General features: G+C 52.7%; 1 protein-coding gene across 7 annotated transcripts in view; it reads right to left on the minus strand.

Moving 5' to 3' along the window:
- The window catches only part of PLXNA4 (plexin A4), a 596,073-nt gene that overhangs the window by 77,049 nt on the left and 502,079 nt on the right, over window positions 1-16,945 (minus strand). For all 7 annotated transcript variants that reach the window (XM_082472852.1, XM_082472851.1, XM_082472850.1 and 4 more), the window contains 5 exons: window positions 16,649-16,772; window positions 15,709-15,862; window positions 14,380-14,479; window positions 11,831-11,945; window positions 717-917 (listed from right to left, as the gene is read on the minus strand). In XM_082472852.1, coding sequence (XP_082328978.1) covers window positions 717-917; window positions 11,831-11,945; window positions 14,380-14,479; window positions 15,709-15,862; window positions 16,649-16,772 — 694 coding nt within the window. The remainder of the gene's footprint in view (window positions 1-716; window positions 918-11,830; window positions 11,946-14,379; window positions 14,480-15,708; window positions 15,863-16,648; window positions 16,773-16,945) is intronic.

Consider the following 16,945-nt stretch of genomic DNA (forward strand, 5'->3'; position numbering starts at 1 on the left):
TGCACAGAAATAGCCCAGAAAGAGAGAACGAGGGAGAGCAGAGCCGGGGCTGGAAAGGCCACAGGGCCAGCGGGGGAGCTGGCAGGCAGGTGGGGCACTGTTAGGGCACACTGTGTGGTGACCAGGCATCAGCCGAAGGCCGTTGGCAGCAGGGGGCTGCTGACCCATTGTGGGTCCAGCATGGACCCGACCTGGATTTCTAAATACTGGGCAGGGTTTGTGTGGATCTACACAGCACAGCCCCGGGGGGCTCCTTCTTGTTCCAAAGCTCCTTTTGCAGGTGCTGGTCTGTCTCAGAAGCCTCGTGTGCTGGGAAACAGCCTCTGTGTGGCTGTACAGGCCGAGGTGAGCCTTTGTGGGCTCAGATGAGGCCCCCAGGTCAGCCCTGGTAGGAAGTCAGGACCCAGGGTTTCCGGAGCTGCCCTCAGGAAGGAGGACGGGCACGCCCTGTAAATACATCTGCCCACAAAGAGCACTCAGCAGCCCCAAGGCGGGCCCCAGAGCCCCTTGCACCGCAGCCCCTGTTGGGTCACCACGACAGGGCCACACCTACAGGCAGACACTTGGTGGACTTGGCTGGGCTGGCAGGGTTAGAGGAAGCAGTTGTCGGGGGGAGCTGAGCGGTTCTGTGGGTGTTTGGGGCAGTCCTGCCGAGCGGAGCTGATCTGACCCTAGGAGAGCGCCCCGGCGGGTGGGGACACGGGGCGGGCACTCACAGAGGTGTTCTGGCACTGCACGCTGGAGCTGTTGAAGCGCAGGGCGGGCACCCTCTGCTCGCTGCCCTGGATGCTGAGGATGCACTCGTACCCGCGCTGCCCCGACTGCGGCTGGGGGAGGTTCTTGGCCTTGAGAGTGATGGGCTTGATCACCTCCACGGGCACCAGGATCTTGTCCACTCGCAGCAGCTGCGGGCAGTCCTGGGGACAGACAGTGAGGCTCAGGTTGGGCAGCGGGAAGCCGAAGGTGCGGGAGCCCCTGGTGTCACCCAGATGTTCTCAGACTCCACCCTCCCCAGGACTCCCCACGCACGGCCCTCGGCGCTGCTGCCCACCCCCGACCACCGTGGAGGAGGCAGTGAGACTGAGCAACCCGGGTCCCGGCATCACCACCTCGAGGCCCCTCCTCTCAGAGCTCGTCCCCTGCCTCTTCAGCTTCTTTTTCAATGCGCTCCAGACCCTCTGGTCCAGACTCCCGGTGGTCCCCTCTCAGCACCCTCCTCCCCTAGCAGACTGACCCTGCTGGCTGGGCGTCCTGTCCCACTTTGGGCTGAAGACCGCTTTGCCTCAGTTCCAGGCTGCCAAGAGCTGGGACAGAGGTGCCCAAGCGAGCAGCTACACAGTGACACAAAGCCCTGGGCCGAGGCTCTGGAATGTGAGTCTGGAGGGGGTGGGAGGACCTTCCATAAGGCATTTGGGAATGTTCTGAAATGAGCCCCAGAGACCTTTGAAATCCAGAAGCTTCTGACTGAGCTCCGGGGATGGCCGGACCCCAAGAACATGCCCCACAGAGCAGATATACTCTTGAGTCTCCTCCAGCTGTTCACCCCCGAGCCAAGGGGGGCCCCTGAACACATTCGGGCATGGAGGAAATGATCACTGGGCCCCTTTTCGCTGGGGCAATCAGCTCTGTCCAGGGAGGGCTGGGGGGAGAACGGGGTCAAATAAGGAGCACGGTGCTCTGCCCTGCTGGGAGGTGGGAGCTGGTGTGTGGCTGGATTCGCAGGAGCTGCGTGGAAGAGAGCCTTGGCCTGGGCAGGAGTGAGGCCCCGGGCCAGGCAGGTCCCACCAGCCCCAGATTCCTCCCCCTGTGGCACTGTTTGGGGCATGCCCACCAGACAGACGGCTTCTGGGCAGGTCGACGGACAAAAGCATGGCTCACACATCCTTCGTGAGGACGCTGCCCCGTGGGCTCACTGCTGACTCTCAGGGGCCCCCCTCACCTCAGCCCTCTTCCCCAGCAAAGCAAGGCAGAAAGGAGGCCAGGGGAAGGGCAGATGGGAGGGGCCCCAGGCAATCAGGCACCTGGCGGCTGTTCCCCCCCCACCCCCGGGTCTGAAAACAAACATGAGCCCTTCGGTCACTGACAGCTGGAGGGAGAAGAGCTCTAGGGCCGTTGAGCTTCTGACAGCTGTGGAACCCTGAGCTCATCACGCATCAATCCCCACTTTGAGACTCAGCTGCCTCATCTGTCAATTGGGTGGCATCCAAGGACCCATTCAGCTCTAACCAGTCCTGAGTCCATGATTTGGGTGGTCTCATCTCTGTTCTTCCCGATTACCCTGTAGCCTTGCTTTAGGGAAGCACCCCAGGCCCATTAAATGAATGCCCTCCTCTCCTCCAGGCTATCCATGCCTTTATCCTTAAGAACGGCTAGAGCAACAGACCCAGCAATTCCACTTCTGAGTTTGCATCCAAAAGAACTGAAAGCGGGGTCTCAAAGAGATACCTGACGCCCATGCTCAGGGCGGCGGTACTCACAACAGCCAAAAGGTGGAAGCAACGGAGGTGCCATCACAGATGAATGGATAAGCAAAATGTGATATATACATGCAATGGAATACGATTCAGCCTTAAACAGGAAGAGAATTTAAACACACGCTAAGTCATGGGTGAATCCTGAAAACATTATGCTGAGTGAAATACGCCAGTCACTACAGGACAAACACCACACGATTCCACTCATATGAGGTACCCAGGATAGTCACATTCATAGAGACAGAAGGTAGAAGAGTGGTTTCTGGAGCACGAGAGAAGGGGGAATTAGTGTTTAATGGGTGCAGAGTTTCAGCTGGGAAAGATGAATAGAGTTTTGGAGATGGATGGTGGTTATGGCTGTACAACAATGTGAATGTATATACTTATTGCCACTCAACTGTACATGTCAAACTGGCTAAGATAGTACATTTTATGATATGTGTATTTTGACGCAGTTTAAAATAAATAAAACAAAGAAGAGCAGCAGGGAGGCAGGCCAGCAGGAGGGGGAAGGGACAGAGGACACGGCCTGAACCCTGCCTGTGGCCTTGAGGCTCTAGATCGTGTGGGTCTCCAGGGACCTTGAGGTCCCACGTGGAGCGAGAAGCTTATAGTTCCATCCTGTGCCCTTGCCTCTGCTGCCATCTCATCCCCCTGCTCCGGCAAGATGAGAACTCAGACACGTACAAGACAAGAGCGATTTTGTGAAAAGGACGAAGCTCGGGCTGGAGCGGGAGGTGTGTGATGTTGGGGACTCAGGAGAGAAGACGGATGACAAGCGGGGAGCCGTGAGCCAGAGGGGCCGGGCCAGTCCTGACCCCGCTCTTCCCTCCACCCGAGGACCTGGCAGCTGTCCCTCTCCTAAAGCACGCACAGCCTGACCTTGCCTCCTGCTACGAACTGCGTCTAGGGTTGCATTGCGGGTAAGAGCAGAAGAGCTGGGGTCTCTCATCCCCAAGTCCCACAGGAAAACACGGCAGCTCAAGAATGCTACACTGAGGGTGTCTGAATCTGAGAGTCCTCTGAACCAACCCAAGGATCCCTTCTACTTTGCAAAGGAGAAACCAAGCCAGGTAGAGGAAAAATATTGGTTCAGTGTCAACAGATGTGCTGGCAGCTGAAGAATTCCCATGCCAACCCGCCATCTTTCCTCCTCTTAATGAAAGAGGCAAGTTCCTACTGGCAGTAGGACCACCTTAGGATGGGATGGTGGGCCAGGATTTCCCAGAGAGGAGCTGGGGGCCAGGGGGCTTCGAAACCCTCCTGTGGTGAGCTGGAACCTCGCCTGGGGGCTGGACCGATTCTGGTCCAGGATGGAAGCTAAGCCTCTCTCTCTTCCCCTGTAAGATTCTCACTGAGGCTTGTTATGAGTTCTCTAGTGAGTCCTGATTGCCAGTGGCCCCATAATGGCCTAGTTTGCATATAAAAAGGTTGGCCACTCTGAGACTAAGTTCATTAATAAAAATTGGAGAGGCCCAGGGCTGGGCTGGGCCCATTTTCCTCTGGTGGCGCTGCTGACTGACCCCAGTGTCCCTCCTAATTGAAATGTAAAATGGCAATTTTTCCCTAGGCAACAAGGCACAAAGGGACCATTGCCACCGTGCTGCCCCCTCCTCTCACCCCATCTCTCCAGACTCTGCCCAGCCTCACGCTGAGATCCCAGGTACAAAACCACCTCTGAGTCTGATGCTCACAGGAAATTTCAGAGTGACTTCCACGTTTCTCCATGACTCTGAGTCCGTTTCCCAGCGCTTCGGCCGCGGTCCTCACCTTTGCGCTTTCTTAACTAGAAAGAACCTGGTTTGGGAATCCCATACGTATAAGTGCAAGTCCATCTTCCTCCTGCTAATCTGAGTCTTGAAAGGACTCTAAACATTGCTCGGCTTCGCTACGAACGGGGATTAAAAACTCATCCTCTACAGGGTCATTTGGGGGGAGTCCAAACTACCATGTATAACGCGTCTGGCACAGAGGGAGCAAGTGCTCAAAAAACATTTGTTCTTTCCTCGTCCTTCCCCCTTGGCTCAGGCTGCACCTGGTCCCTCAGCTACTCCCTTTTCCTACCTCATTTCCCAGAGATCCGTCTCCCCTGCCCCCGCCTCTGTGTGCTTTTCCATGAACACCCATCAATTCTCATGGTCTAGCCTATCCACCCCTTGGAAGCTTCAGAGCCCAACAATTTCAACAGCTCTGAGTGCCCCAACACAACAGGAATGGCTAGGGAGGTCCCAGTTCTGTTCACTGCTCATCTAACGGCAGTCCCCTCTTCTGGAAGGTTCCGCGTGCTCTGAGACAGGACCTTCGCCAGCCAGCCACGTGGCCTTGGGCACGTCCCCAAACCCTCTGAGTCTCCTCATCCATAAAATGAAGAGGCTGGTTTGGATTCCACGAATTTTATGGTCCCAATTCTAATATTAACCCAGTAGATGACCTGGGACACATCCTCATATAATCTTTCTGAGGCTCAGTTTTCCCATCTTTAAAATGGGGGTAAACAATGCCTGCTAAACTAGCTCAAAGCGTGGTATTCAAAATATCGACCACTGCATGCTGGAGGAGGTGGGGGTCTTTACAGGGTAGGTTGGTCTCCTGAAAGAGCCATTTACCTACCAGGAGGGAAGTATTTTAATAACTGGTATATTATGACCTGGCATAGTCATACAGGTGGGTATTGCTCTGATAGGTAGTACGTGATACTGTTATTCTAGCTAACACAATTAACACGGTGCAAGGGGTACAAGGTTTCAAAGCAGTGCACATCCCACCACCTCCATCACCTTACACATATTTTGCCACGTGCTATCTTGTTTCATAGCACAACACATATGATCACCACCATGTCCATGAGAAAGAAATTAAGCACACCAGTTATCTCAGTTCCCACAGTGACCATGAGCAAAACACTCTCACCATCATCTTACTGACTTTTGTCCCCAGATGATGATCTAGCCCCCTTACAGAATTCCTTAAAAACATACTGCCTTTCTCTTTTCAAGGAAGATATTTCTCTGAACAATCATTTGAAAGGGCCAGCTCTTGGAGGGTAGAAAACACCTGCATTTAGCAAAATTATTTGGAGACAAATGCATACAATAAGAACCAGATTCGCTTGGAGTCTGTTTTGCCCGTGGCTATGTTCTGCAGTCCTGAGAATGGGCTGAGGTTGGGGAGAAGGGTGGCTTGAGGTGCAACAAGATCTTTAAATGTCTTGGCTTTCAGGAAGTGGCTCCAGCGGGCTCCAGGTCCATCGTCTAGCCCTGTGCATATTTTGGTTTCCGTTGAAATGCACACAGAAGTAAAGACAGCACCGCTAATTGCAGGGAGAGTATCAACATATGAGAGCAAAAAAGATGCCTTTCCATCTACCACGTCCAGCATGTCGGTGGCTGCTTTATACAGAGGTTTCATTGCATATTTAAATAATTGAACACGACATAAAGAATGCTGCCCAGCTGGGAGAGGAAAAGCTGCCTTCAGGGCTGGTGCATCCTCGGGAGGGGGTGGTGGGCTGTGGATTTACAGTCCCTAGTGTGTTTACAGGATGAGGACTCTAATTCTCTCAGTTGTTACCGCAGGGTTGGGGGGATGTGAAGCTCTGGGGCGGGGGGAACCGGGTAGGGGCAGCACAGAGGGGCAGCTAAGGAATAAGTAAATTGCAGGTCACCCCTCCCCCCATGTCACCTCAGCCCCCATCAATTCCAAAGACAAGTCAGCCCTAGCCGCAACCAACCCCCAAAATTTACACTCACCTTCTCAGACCCACGGTGCCCAGTACAAAAATGCAATGCACCATATATTTTCTTTGCTGTTCCCCAAGTTTATGCCATTAACGTGATCTACGATGGGCTGGTTTATGGAGAGAGCAAAGTAATAATACAAAAAGGAAATGCCCATAATCTTAAGTGGGGGAAGGGCAGATGAGATTGATGGAAAGTGCAGTTGAGTAGAGAAATGGCAACCCAGTAATGGAATACCTGCAGTGGGAGTGGCGCACAGGGGTTTGGCTTTGTTTTCTCAAAGGAGGGTGAAGGGCATGGCAAGGGTGCTTTTGTTCCCTCGGGTTGTATCCCAGAGGACCGTAAGAAGGGGAGCTGAATCGCTGACAAGGTGGGCTGGCCTGATCTCCTTCAAGTCCAGTTGGGGATAAATGCCCTTGGCCTGCCCTGTCTCTGGGCATGGGGCTTATTTCAGCAGCTGTCCCGGGGCCCGGACTTTCCCTGCTTTGCCAGCGCTTGAGTCCCAGGGAGGACTGACCTTGGGATCAGCAGATTTCCCGATACCTGTCCTGGCCACAGATTCAACTCAGCGGTATCGGGGTGGTAGGGGATTTGGGGAGAAACTCTCAAGCACAGCTTTGGAAATCAAATAGAATTCATTTTTCCTCTTCTGATCTTACAATTGTTCTCTGGAGTAAACACTCTGGTTGAACTTCAAGAAGAGAGGGGCTGCAGGAACTTCCTCTTTGAGTCTGTATTTAATGTGCCAGATGTGCCTCGGCTTCCTCGCAAAGCCCATCCAGCCTGGAGCCCAGAGAATGCAGTTTCAGCCGCAGCTCACTTTGCTTTTCAGTTTAGATGAGAAGTAACAGCAAAATAATCCATCGAGGATAAATTCTTGTCAGTGGATTTGCTTTTCCATGGGAGTTCGCCTTCGTTCCCCAGGGATCACTGTTATTAAGTGTGTGGGCCTGATGGGGGGCTCAGGTCACCCAGCAGAGGAGCCTGGGGATTCCAAAGCCACTTGGAGACCAGTGGTCCCTCCCGCCTGGTGGAGGTGAGAGCGTGGGCCTGTTCACGGTTGCCTCGGTGAAAGGCCATTCCAGTGGGAAGCAAGGAGTCTCGGCTGATACTGGGAGAACAGGACTGAAGACTCTGTGGTCCCACTTCAGCTTTCCCTCGCCTTTCTCTCCCTCTTCTCTTTGGTACCCAGCATCTGGCAGTTGATCTAAGGACCCAGGGTTGTTATCACAATGCCATCACTAGTTGAAACAAAATCATTCCTTGTAACTGGAATATAGTGACTATAAACAACATATGTTATTGGGCGTTCTATTTCTAATAATTGTAATTACTTGAGAATACTTGTCATTAATATAATAACAACAATGATTGACCAGTTCTCTGTTCCAGACCAATAACTTCACCTGAATGCACTCTTTGTTCAGGGGAAAAAAAAGAGGTAATTCAACACGCCTGGTGATAGTCAACAAGGCCAGTGTTGAAACTGGAAGACGCCCGGATGAAAGCCTTCCTAGGGATACAGGATGTTGCTGGGGAGTTGAAGGGCCACCTGGCAGCCTCCCTCTTGGCTAACAAGAGGCCTCTGTCTGCATCCCCACGCTCAAAGGTTGAAAGCAAATGAAAACCTAGGGACTTCCAGAAGAATCGCTGGGCCTGGGTCTCCCCATCATTCCCTGGGTGAGTCTGGGTCTGGAAGTCCAGGGGAGCTCCAGGCCTGAGGCTGTGTGAGCCCCCCTACTGGGCAGAACTGGGAGACCTAGGCCACACTTGGACACTCACCCAGTAAGACCACTTCTTGGGCGTGGATTTCTCTTTGGTGCTCTCCAGATTATTTCCACTGCTAATTACAGAACTTCAGCAATCATGTGGACCAATGGTCCCATTTTACGCGTCTCTAAATACAGATCTACAGATCTCTTACACACCTTTAAACCTCCCACAATGCCCCGCGTATGGGAAATGTTCAAGAAGTGGGTAATGTAGGATGAGAGGTGACCTGTAACAAGGCTACAGAGTATCATGCCATGAATAAGCTCTTCCCCTGGCATGGAGAGGGGACACTTGTGCCTGGGTCTTCTACAAAATCACCTTTCAGATGTGTAATTTTCTTTGTTACCCCTTATTCCTGCTACCAGCTCTTGCCAGAAACAAAAATATAGAAAACAAAACAACGACATTAAAACAAGATCATTATAATTCTGTTAGCAGCCGGGGCTTTTTTTTTAAGCTCTGAGGACAATGACCTTCTTCCGCTGACCTGCAATGCCTGGAATCAGCCAACAGTCCACAAATATTTATTTACTTTGTTTCCCCTTATCTCCAGGAAGACGCTGCTACAACAACCATCATGAGGTGGTCGACTCCGGCCTCTCCTCTGTGTTATATTCAAAATGGTCCATATTGAGCTGGGTAGAATGCAGCCTCCAATTGTGGACGAGGAGCACAGCCTTAAAACTTCCTTCTCTTAGAATAAATAAGCATCCAAGAAAAAGAGAAGCCAAAGTTAATTCCATTCAGTGAAGTGATAAGGGACGCATGGCAATTCCAAGATACCTGGGAGCCTGTCACTGTGATGGCTTGCCAGGCTCACGGTAAAAGGGCTCATGTAAAATGGAAAGAGTTGGGGGGGCCACAGCGGTGGGTTTGTCCTTCTTCACATCCCTCCATCCGTCACGTTCCTCCAGGCTTCTTCCTCTTCTGGGGACCCCGGCACCACACCCTCTGAGGTTCTGTGAATCCCCAGTGACCTCTGCCACCACCAGGTACACATGGGTGCTGTGCCTGGCTTACAGTCTGGGCACTTGAAGACATTATTCTTTTATGGAGATCCCTGAATTGCACTGGGAAACGTGGTGGGCTATTGTTTTACCCTTTTCTAGGTTTTTTTCCTCTTTCTGAGCAGCAGATGCCAGCTGCTTTTACATATTTAAAAGAAAGAAAGTTGGGACAAGAGGGGCAAACAAGACAGAAAAAGCAGAAATTTGAAAACCTCCTTCAAGGTAATTAAATGATTAGGGGCCTTTGAAATCCACCAGAGAGCTCAGTTGTCTCTGTTTTCATTTTATTCTCGGGCCTCTCCACACATGAAATCCCTGCCAGATACACCAGCCTGGAAAGCTGGAGAGAGCCTAGAAATCTCTTTGTCTCCACTGCCATCAAGTTACTTGTAGGTTTCTGAACAACATAAGAAGAGGTGCTTCCTGGGCTCTTAGCCCCTGGTTGGGTGGGTCAACCAGCCCTTCTTCTGCTTCTGACCCCGCACCCCAAGACAAAGGCCCAGGATTGAGGAGAATGGATAGCCTTTTTTTAAATTTCTTTTTTAAAAAATATTTTATTTATTTATTTGTTTGGCTGCGCCAGGTCTTAGTTGGGGCACGCGGGATCTTTTAGTTGCGCCTGTGGGCTCTTAGTTGTGGCATGCATGCAGGATCTAGCTCCCCAACCAGGGATTGAACCCAGGCCCCCTGTACTGGGGGTGCGAAGTCTTAACTGCTGGAACACCAGGGAAGTCCCGAGAATGTACAGCCTTTTATCAGGGTCTTCATGCCAAGGTGTGCCCCTTGGCTGTCAGACCCCTGTCTGTCCTATTAGCTTTAGCTCCACTTTGTCTCAGTTAAAAAAAAAGAAGCAGAGAATTGACACATAAAAATTAGATTCACATTCCTACTTAAAGCCAAGACATAACCCCTTTTCTCCCTTTCCCTATGAAGGGATAATCTAGGTCTGGGTCTCTTTTTCGGATTACAAATTCAGAGCAGCCGTTCCCAGCCATAGACAGACTCCATCGTAGAGGTAGAGGGCTTGTGTCTAGAGACTTCCACAGCCTCTTCTTGTTCTGGTCTGAAACCTACAAGTGACTTGATGGGAGCAGAAAGAAAGAGGCTTTCAGGCTCTCTCCAGCTTTCCAGGCTGGTGTATCTAGCAGGGATTTCCTGTGTGGAGAGGCCCAAGAATAAAAGGAAAGCAGAGACAACTGAGCTATCTGGTGGATTTCAAAGGCTCCTAATCATTTAATTACCTTGAATGAGGTTTTCAAATTTCTGCTTTTTCTGTCTTTTTTGCTCCTCTTGTCCCCCCCACCCAATTGGGAGCATTCTGTCCTCTTGACAACCTCACCATTCCTTGCCTTTCCCTCTACAAAGGATTGCTCTGCCCCTTCTCTACCCCGAGAACTCCTGCTCAGCCGCCAGAGCTTGGGAAAGTGGGATCCGGGGCTGGAAATGTCTCATCGCCAGACACACTTCAGTCATTTTTCCTGGGTGAGGAGAGCTCAACGCAGCAGATGCTGGTGGTGAGGTGTCCTTCGCTCCTCCCTTTCGGAGACAAGACAGCTTCCCTCCTGCCACTAAGGCTTTGGCCTGAGTTAGGGCTCCGAGTGGGGTGGGAGTCTGGGGGCGGGCCTCTCTGTTCTCACCATGCCCCGTCCAGTCCCCCAAACAGCCCTTAAGCTTTCTGCACCCGGACAGTTCCCTGCTCTCACAGCTATGGCTTTGCCACATGGTCATGGCACCCGTGTGGCTGTGTGAAGGGGGCTGGAAGGTACACCCAAGACTTGGGGGTAGGAGAGATGTTGGAGCCTGAGTCCAGCGTTGGCCGAGAGAGTGCCCTGTCCTTGCATTCAGTGGGGTCTAACCAACACGATATAGATATAGATACAGATACAGATATAGGTATATCACCTCTCTATCTTCCTGTTCTCAGCAACAGCATTCTAAACCACTCTTCAGAACTACTGGCCCAATGGTTGGAGTCACACAAGCACCACAATGTTTGAACAACAGCAGACTTTTCCAAAATGTGTTTACACCCATTATCCTTGAGGTCTTTGCCCACAAACTTACAATCTCAGAGAGGAAACAACATAGGCGTAGAGTATTTCTATTACGGTGATGAAGAGTTTTAAAGGATAAGACTAAAGATCAGGAGGGAACAGAAACAGTGTCTTAGCCACGGAGCCTGACCCTGAGTCAGTGATTTGCAGACTGGACTGTGCAGCAGAATCGCACAGTGCCGACCGCAGCCCCGAGGGTCATCCAGCTGGTGGAGAGGATGGAGGGGGAGATTTTGCGTCTCTGACAAGGTCCCAGGTGATGAGGACGCTGATGCTGCTGGTTTGGGGACCACACGTTGAAAACCACCCTCAGGTTAGTGACCACCTTATCCATCCATAAGAATGGTTAGTGACCATTCTTATCCTTCTCTCCCTTTTACTCGACTGGACTTCTTTGATCTCAGTTCTGCTCTGCGGACAGTGCTCTGAGGGACCGCTGAGCAGTCTGTACAGTCCTGCTGTGTACTTACAATTATTTCTAGGACACACACACACACACACCTCTCTGGGATTGTTCTGGAACTCACCTGGTATGTAGAGGGTCCTGCTGGATGGAGTGACCTGGAATGCACCTCTGTCTGGTAACCGAACCCCCAGGACTGACCCAGAGCTCAGAGCTTTGCTTGTTTACTGCTTTCGTGAAGTGGTCCCTTAGGAGTCGGGGTTGGGGAGCAAGTGGGTGGTCCTGCGGGATTTGCCTTTGTTTTCTCTTCTTAAGGGAAGACCCACCCGCGTGTCCCACGCTCACAGCAAGCAGCGCTCACGGCTCTGGCTGCGGGACCTACCTCAGGCAGCCTCACCCGGCCTTCCTGGAAGGAGCAAGTCTTGGGGTCATGGGTGCAGACATGCCGGTATTTACACCAGTGGCAGCGGTATGGGCTCTCCACGCAGGACAGGCACCTGGGCACAGAGGAGGGAGAGGCACACGTCATAGAACCTGCATGAACCAAAAGCAGAAAGCCTAAGACTCTAGGGCCTAGCAAAACATGTTTTCATAGTAGGAGAAACCACCTTCAAGCGCTCAGGAAGAGGAGACCTTGTAAAAATCCATCCCTTTTCTCTCCAAGTCCTCAGGAAGCCAAGAGTCTCTGGCCTCCGCCCTCACTCAGGTAGCTGACAAGCCCGATCCCCCAAGAGCCTCATCAACCACCCTCCATGTTTCTAGGATGGCGCCCTCTTTTGCTGAATTGGGAAACAATGAGGTCTGGAATAGAGGGGCTCATCCAGAGAACCATAAGAGTTAGGACCAACAGTGAAATTGACTTTCAATTCAAATTGACTCCAGGGTCTCTGCTGACAAGGACCCACCTTTGCAGAGGAAGGTCCTGAGGCTACCCCCTCAGTGTGATGGGCAGAGTTGGCAACCCCACCTCTACTCACCATTCCCAGGAAACACAGGCAACTTTATAAAAGCTACTTCCTGTTTAAAACCCAACATGGTTCCCTTCTCCCAAAGGGTCGAACCCAAATGTCTTGCCAGGCAGGCCAAGGCCTCTGTGGTGTCTAGATCCACTGTCCCCACATGTGTCTGGTGATTTAGCCAAGAACAGGCCATGCTCTCCCCATGCTGTCCTTCTACCTGGAGTACCATTTCCTCTACCTCATCATCTCCTCTTCCTTCTTTGACCAACGGAGAGTTGGTCTCATTGGGGCCCTCATGCTATTCATCCTTTTGTTTCTGTCTCTGGAACGGTACTGGTCTTGTTGTATCATATTTTACTTATTCATTGTCCTGTTCATCCACTGGTCCACTAGGCCATGATTCTTGGGGGGTAGAGATCGAGTCTTTGCATCTTATTAATTTTGGATCCTCCTTGTCTAATGAGTAACACACTGTTTTGCATATAGGATGCTTAAAATCATGGACTGAATGGAAACTTCAAACATGCTTTCATCTACCTATTCTACTTTCTTAGAGGGGCAAAAGGGGAGTGAGGGATTAGGTCACCACGTGGTAAAGACATGGCAAGTTCTGTGGGAAGAAGCAGGAAGAGAATTCCAATGTCGAAGCAATTTGGCTGGGAGGACTGGCTACCTCTTACTTGGGGTGCCAAAGAGAGCCAAGTTCTGGACTCACAGCTGTCATAACCAGACAGAGCCCACCAGCCTAGAGCCCCAAATATCTATGGTTATGTTAACTAGCTTGTCCTATATGGAGAAGAAAACAGAACATTATATTAAAGCAAGCAAAGCTTTTTGAGATCAGGTTCTATGGCTTTCAAACTGTGCTCTATGGAACCCTGGGGGTTCCGTGAAGCTTCTTTGGAGACTGTGTGAGATGTGTGGGCTTCCTAGACAGAGGGGTTCCAGGTCCTCCCGACCCTCAACCATCTCCTGCTTCCATCTATTTTGTATATTGGGCTTTCACACCTAATTTTGGTTGAAGAAAGGTTTCTATGGTGAAAAACAGGTTTGTACCTTCTCAATATTATCCAGGCCCATCATTTTGGAGAGGAAATAATAATATAGTAACAGTAAAATGTACAGTGCCTAAACAGTCGGCCAGACATGGCTCTAACCGCTCTCCTTGTAAGCGCTCTTCTAGCCCTCGCAGCCATCCTGTGGGCTGAGCAGGGCTGATAAGCAGGGGCAGCAACCAGCGACGTCCCAGCCGATGGGACCGTGCCCTTGCCGTGTCAGCTGTTACATATTTGGGGGACGCCCCAGGAGGAGGGCTACTGTTTCCTCATTTACAGAGGATACTGGGGCACAGAAGGGTTACTTTTCCTAGCTGGTCTGACTCCAGAGCCCAAGCCTCTGTCGTCCGTGGCTTCCCCCGGGAAGTGGAGGCTTCAGTCAAACAGAGCCGGAGCTGGAGCCGGAGCCAGAGCTAGAACCCCACCCCAGGCCGAAGCCCGCCTCTGACCGTCGCAGCCTGAGTCCCGACCCAGCCTGCAGGGGACTGTGCAGAGCTGAGCGTTCGTTCAGGTGACTTGATGGACCACTGCCTGGACACACGTGGGGCCTTCCCTCCCTCCCCAGACCCCTCTTCTCACCTGGGGTGCTGGCCGCTCTGTTCTTCAGGTCATAAGCACCCCCCTCCTCCACAGATGGTGGAAAGTGAATCACGTTAGCAGACTTATGCCAGAGAAGACGTACGGGCTAGGGACTTGGAGTTCCCCAGCCCACAGGTTATCACTCTGCCCATTCTAGCCTCTTTCCATTAACCCTGTGGGTGCCAGAGGAGGGAGTCTCTGTCCTTCTGGGGGTGAAGGAGGTTGCCTTACAGGGCCTCTAGATGGTAAGCCCTTGGGAAAAGTGGTGGGGTCTTCTATCTTTGGATGAACTTTGACCCCAGATACAGGGAGCTGAGTGAGGCTGGAGGGGCACTTACGAGTTGTGGACGCTGCAGTTGTAGAAGACAAAGCTGGTGCTGGCAAAGGTCATGCCTGTCTCCTTCGACTTGAGCTGCAGCTGGACGACATGGTGGTCCCCTGTGGGCGGAGCCAGCCGTGAGGCGGAGGCGGGGTGGGGGACGGCCACTGCCCCGTGTCGGGTCCCACTGAGAGTAATGCACTCTGGCAAAGGGGAGCCCACTCTCCAGGGGGTGTGCTCAGCTCTAACCGGATTCGGATTCAGTCGGGCCTGGTCCCAGGACAACCCCGAGAACAGCTGCAGAGGGTGGTTCTTGTCTATTTCTCCTTCCACACTGTATTCCCGGCACCCACCTCTCATTTGCTCACCAGGTCCTTTCCTGTCTACACACACACACACACACACACACACACACACACACACACACACACACACTCTGACAGGTGTTCAGATGTGCATTCACATACATGATGTCCATGCAGCCCTCACAGAATTACAAATACACACACTGATTAGCTACCAGGAGAAACACGTAGACTCTTGGCAACGCTGCCACAAATTATGCCAGAGGTTTTACATGGAGGTGTGTGAGCGCTCACGAGCTCGCGCCCCATCTCTGTAAGGAAAGACCCTGTGCTGACACCCCCTCCTCTGGTGGGCTCCATTCGGGCAGGCATCCCTGGAATCCTCAGCCGGCACCAGGGAGGAGCTGGGGCCCATGTTTAATTCACAGCCCGGACCCCAGGCCCCTGGCTCTGTGCCTTCCCGGAGAGGCTCATTAATCAATCAGCTCGGAACAAATGTGACAAGCCCAAATGGGAGGGCCAACATGGAATCAGGCTGCCCAGGCCGCCTGTCCCTCCCAGCGCTGGGCCTCTGTCTACCTTGTCCTTCTCGTGGCAGCCGGCCACCAACAGGAAGCTCCGGGGAGGCGGGGGGGGGGCAATGGTTCAGGGTCAGAGACCCAGCAGTGCAGGCAGGGGGTAAGGAACCAGATGACCCCTTCACCCCATCCCTCCTCCCGTGCCCCCTCATGCTCCAGCATGACCTCTGAACTTGACTGGCACACTCTGCCACCGTGCTGGCCTTTCCCTCTCCCGCCCTCTTGGCACTGCTCCTCACCCAGGGTGAGCGTGAGTCCTGGATGCTCACCTGGTCTCAATTCCAAAGGCAGCGGAGGGACACTCCATCCCCCTCTTCCTGTGACATCCCTACCAACGCACACCGCTTCCTCTGACCCTCCCCTCCTGTGTGCTCCCTCAATCCCCCATGTCTGTCCTGAGTTCTCATCATCCAGGCGGCAGGAGGAAGGACTTGACACCCCGCTTTGCCTCTGGGGACCACTCACCGTTCTCCGTGATGATCCGGGGCACCTCCTTGGCTGCTGGGGAGTAGCACTGGATCTGACTGCCTACCACCAGCCCATCCATCTCTGACAGGTCCTCGAAGGTGCAGTTGACACCAGCTGACAGCTCTGGGACATTGTATGTCTCCAGGACCAGCTGTGAACAGCCAGGTAGGGGGAGAGAGAGGAGGAGAGAGAAATGGGGAAAGGAGGGTATGGAATAAAGGAAGAAAGAGGGAGAGAGAGGAGGAGAGAGAAACGGGAAAAGGAGAGTATGGAATAAAGGAAGAAAGAGGGAGAGCAAGAGAGATCAGAGAGAAAGAGAAGAAAGCCAAGCATGAGGCAACATTGACATACAGAAGAAGAGACCCAATTTACGACAGGAGAGGACAGAGAAGGTGGTGGGATGGTAAGAGACAGAGACAAAAGAAATAAGCATCTGAATGGATCTGGCCCCAGGAAACAGAACGTTTAGGGGATTTGTAGGTGGAAAGACGGGCAGGACTGAGGCCCCGAGGAACTGCTGGTCAGGCTTCTCTCCGTTATCCCCAACTTTGGAAAATGGCAACACCAACCACCAGGTGCCCAGCAAGAACGTGGGCGCCATCGCCCCCTTTTCTCCCTCTGCACATACATCTGTCCCATCTCCAAGACAAGGACAGTGTTCCCAACACTCTCCCTCTCTTGGTCACTCTTCCTGTCATTTTTGGTGTCAGTTTTCCCCGTCTTTCTACCCCTTGTGCATAAAGCCTCTTCCCCGATAGTCCTGCAAACGTCCCCATCTTCCATCCCCAGGGACACATTGTTTAACACCCCTGCCCTGCTCTGGAGCGGCCTTGCTGGCCAGCTAGGCCCAGCCCTCCTGAGGGGTGTTGGGCTGAGGCCCTTTTTGGCGGGGGGAGGGCTCTTCCGACGTCCCCAGATCCCGGTCCCACGGCCTTACCAGGACATTGTACTGCGAAACGGAGATGTTGCTGGGATGGACGGTCAGCCGGACGCACTGCTTCATCTCAGAGGCAAACCTGCGGGGCTCTCTGGACCGCTCACAGCGCTCCTTCCGGGTGCACCTGGGAAGGACAGGGCGACTGATCAGGGACTCAGGAGGAGACCGTTGGTCCAGTGAGGGGCCGGCGTGGAGGTCAGGCATGGCCAGCGGCTCCTAGGACGTGTCCGAACTGAGCATGCCCAGGACTAACCTTCTAGTTTCCTTCCTCCAGCCTGGTCCTCCCCCATCAAGCCC

Source organism: Balaenoptera physalus, assembly GCF_965194825.1.
Source record: "Balaenoptera physalus genome assembly, chromosome: 8".
NCBI classification, from domain to species: domain Eukaryota; kingdom Metazoa; phylum Chordata; class Mammalia; order Artiodactyla; family Balaenopteridae; genus Balaenoptera; species Balaenoptera physalus.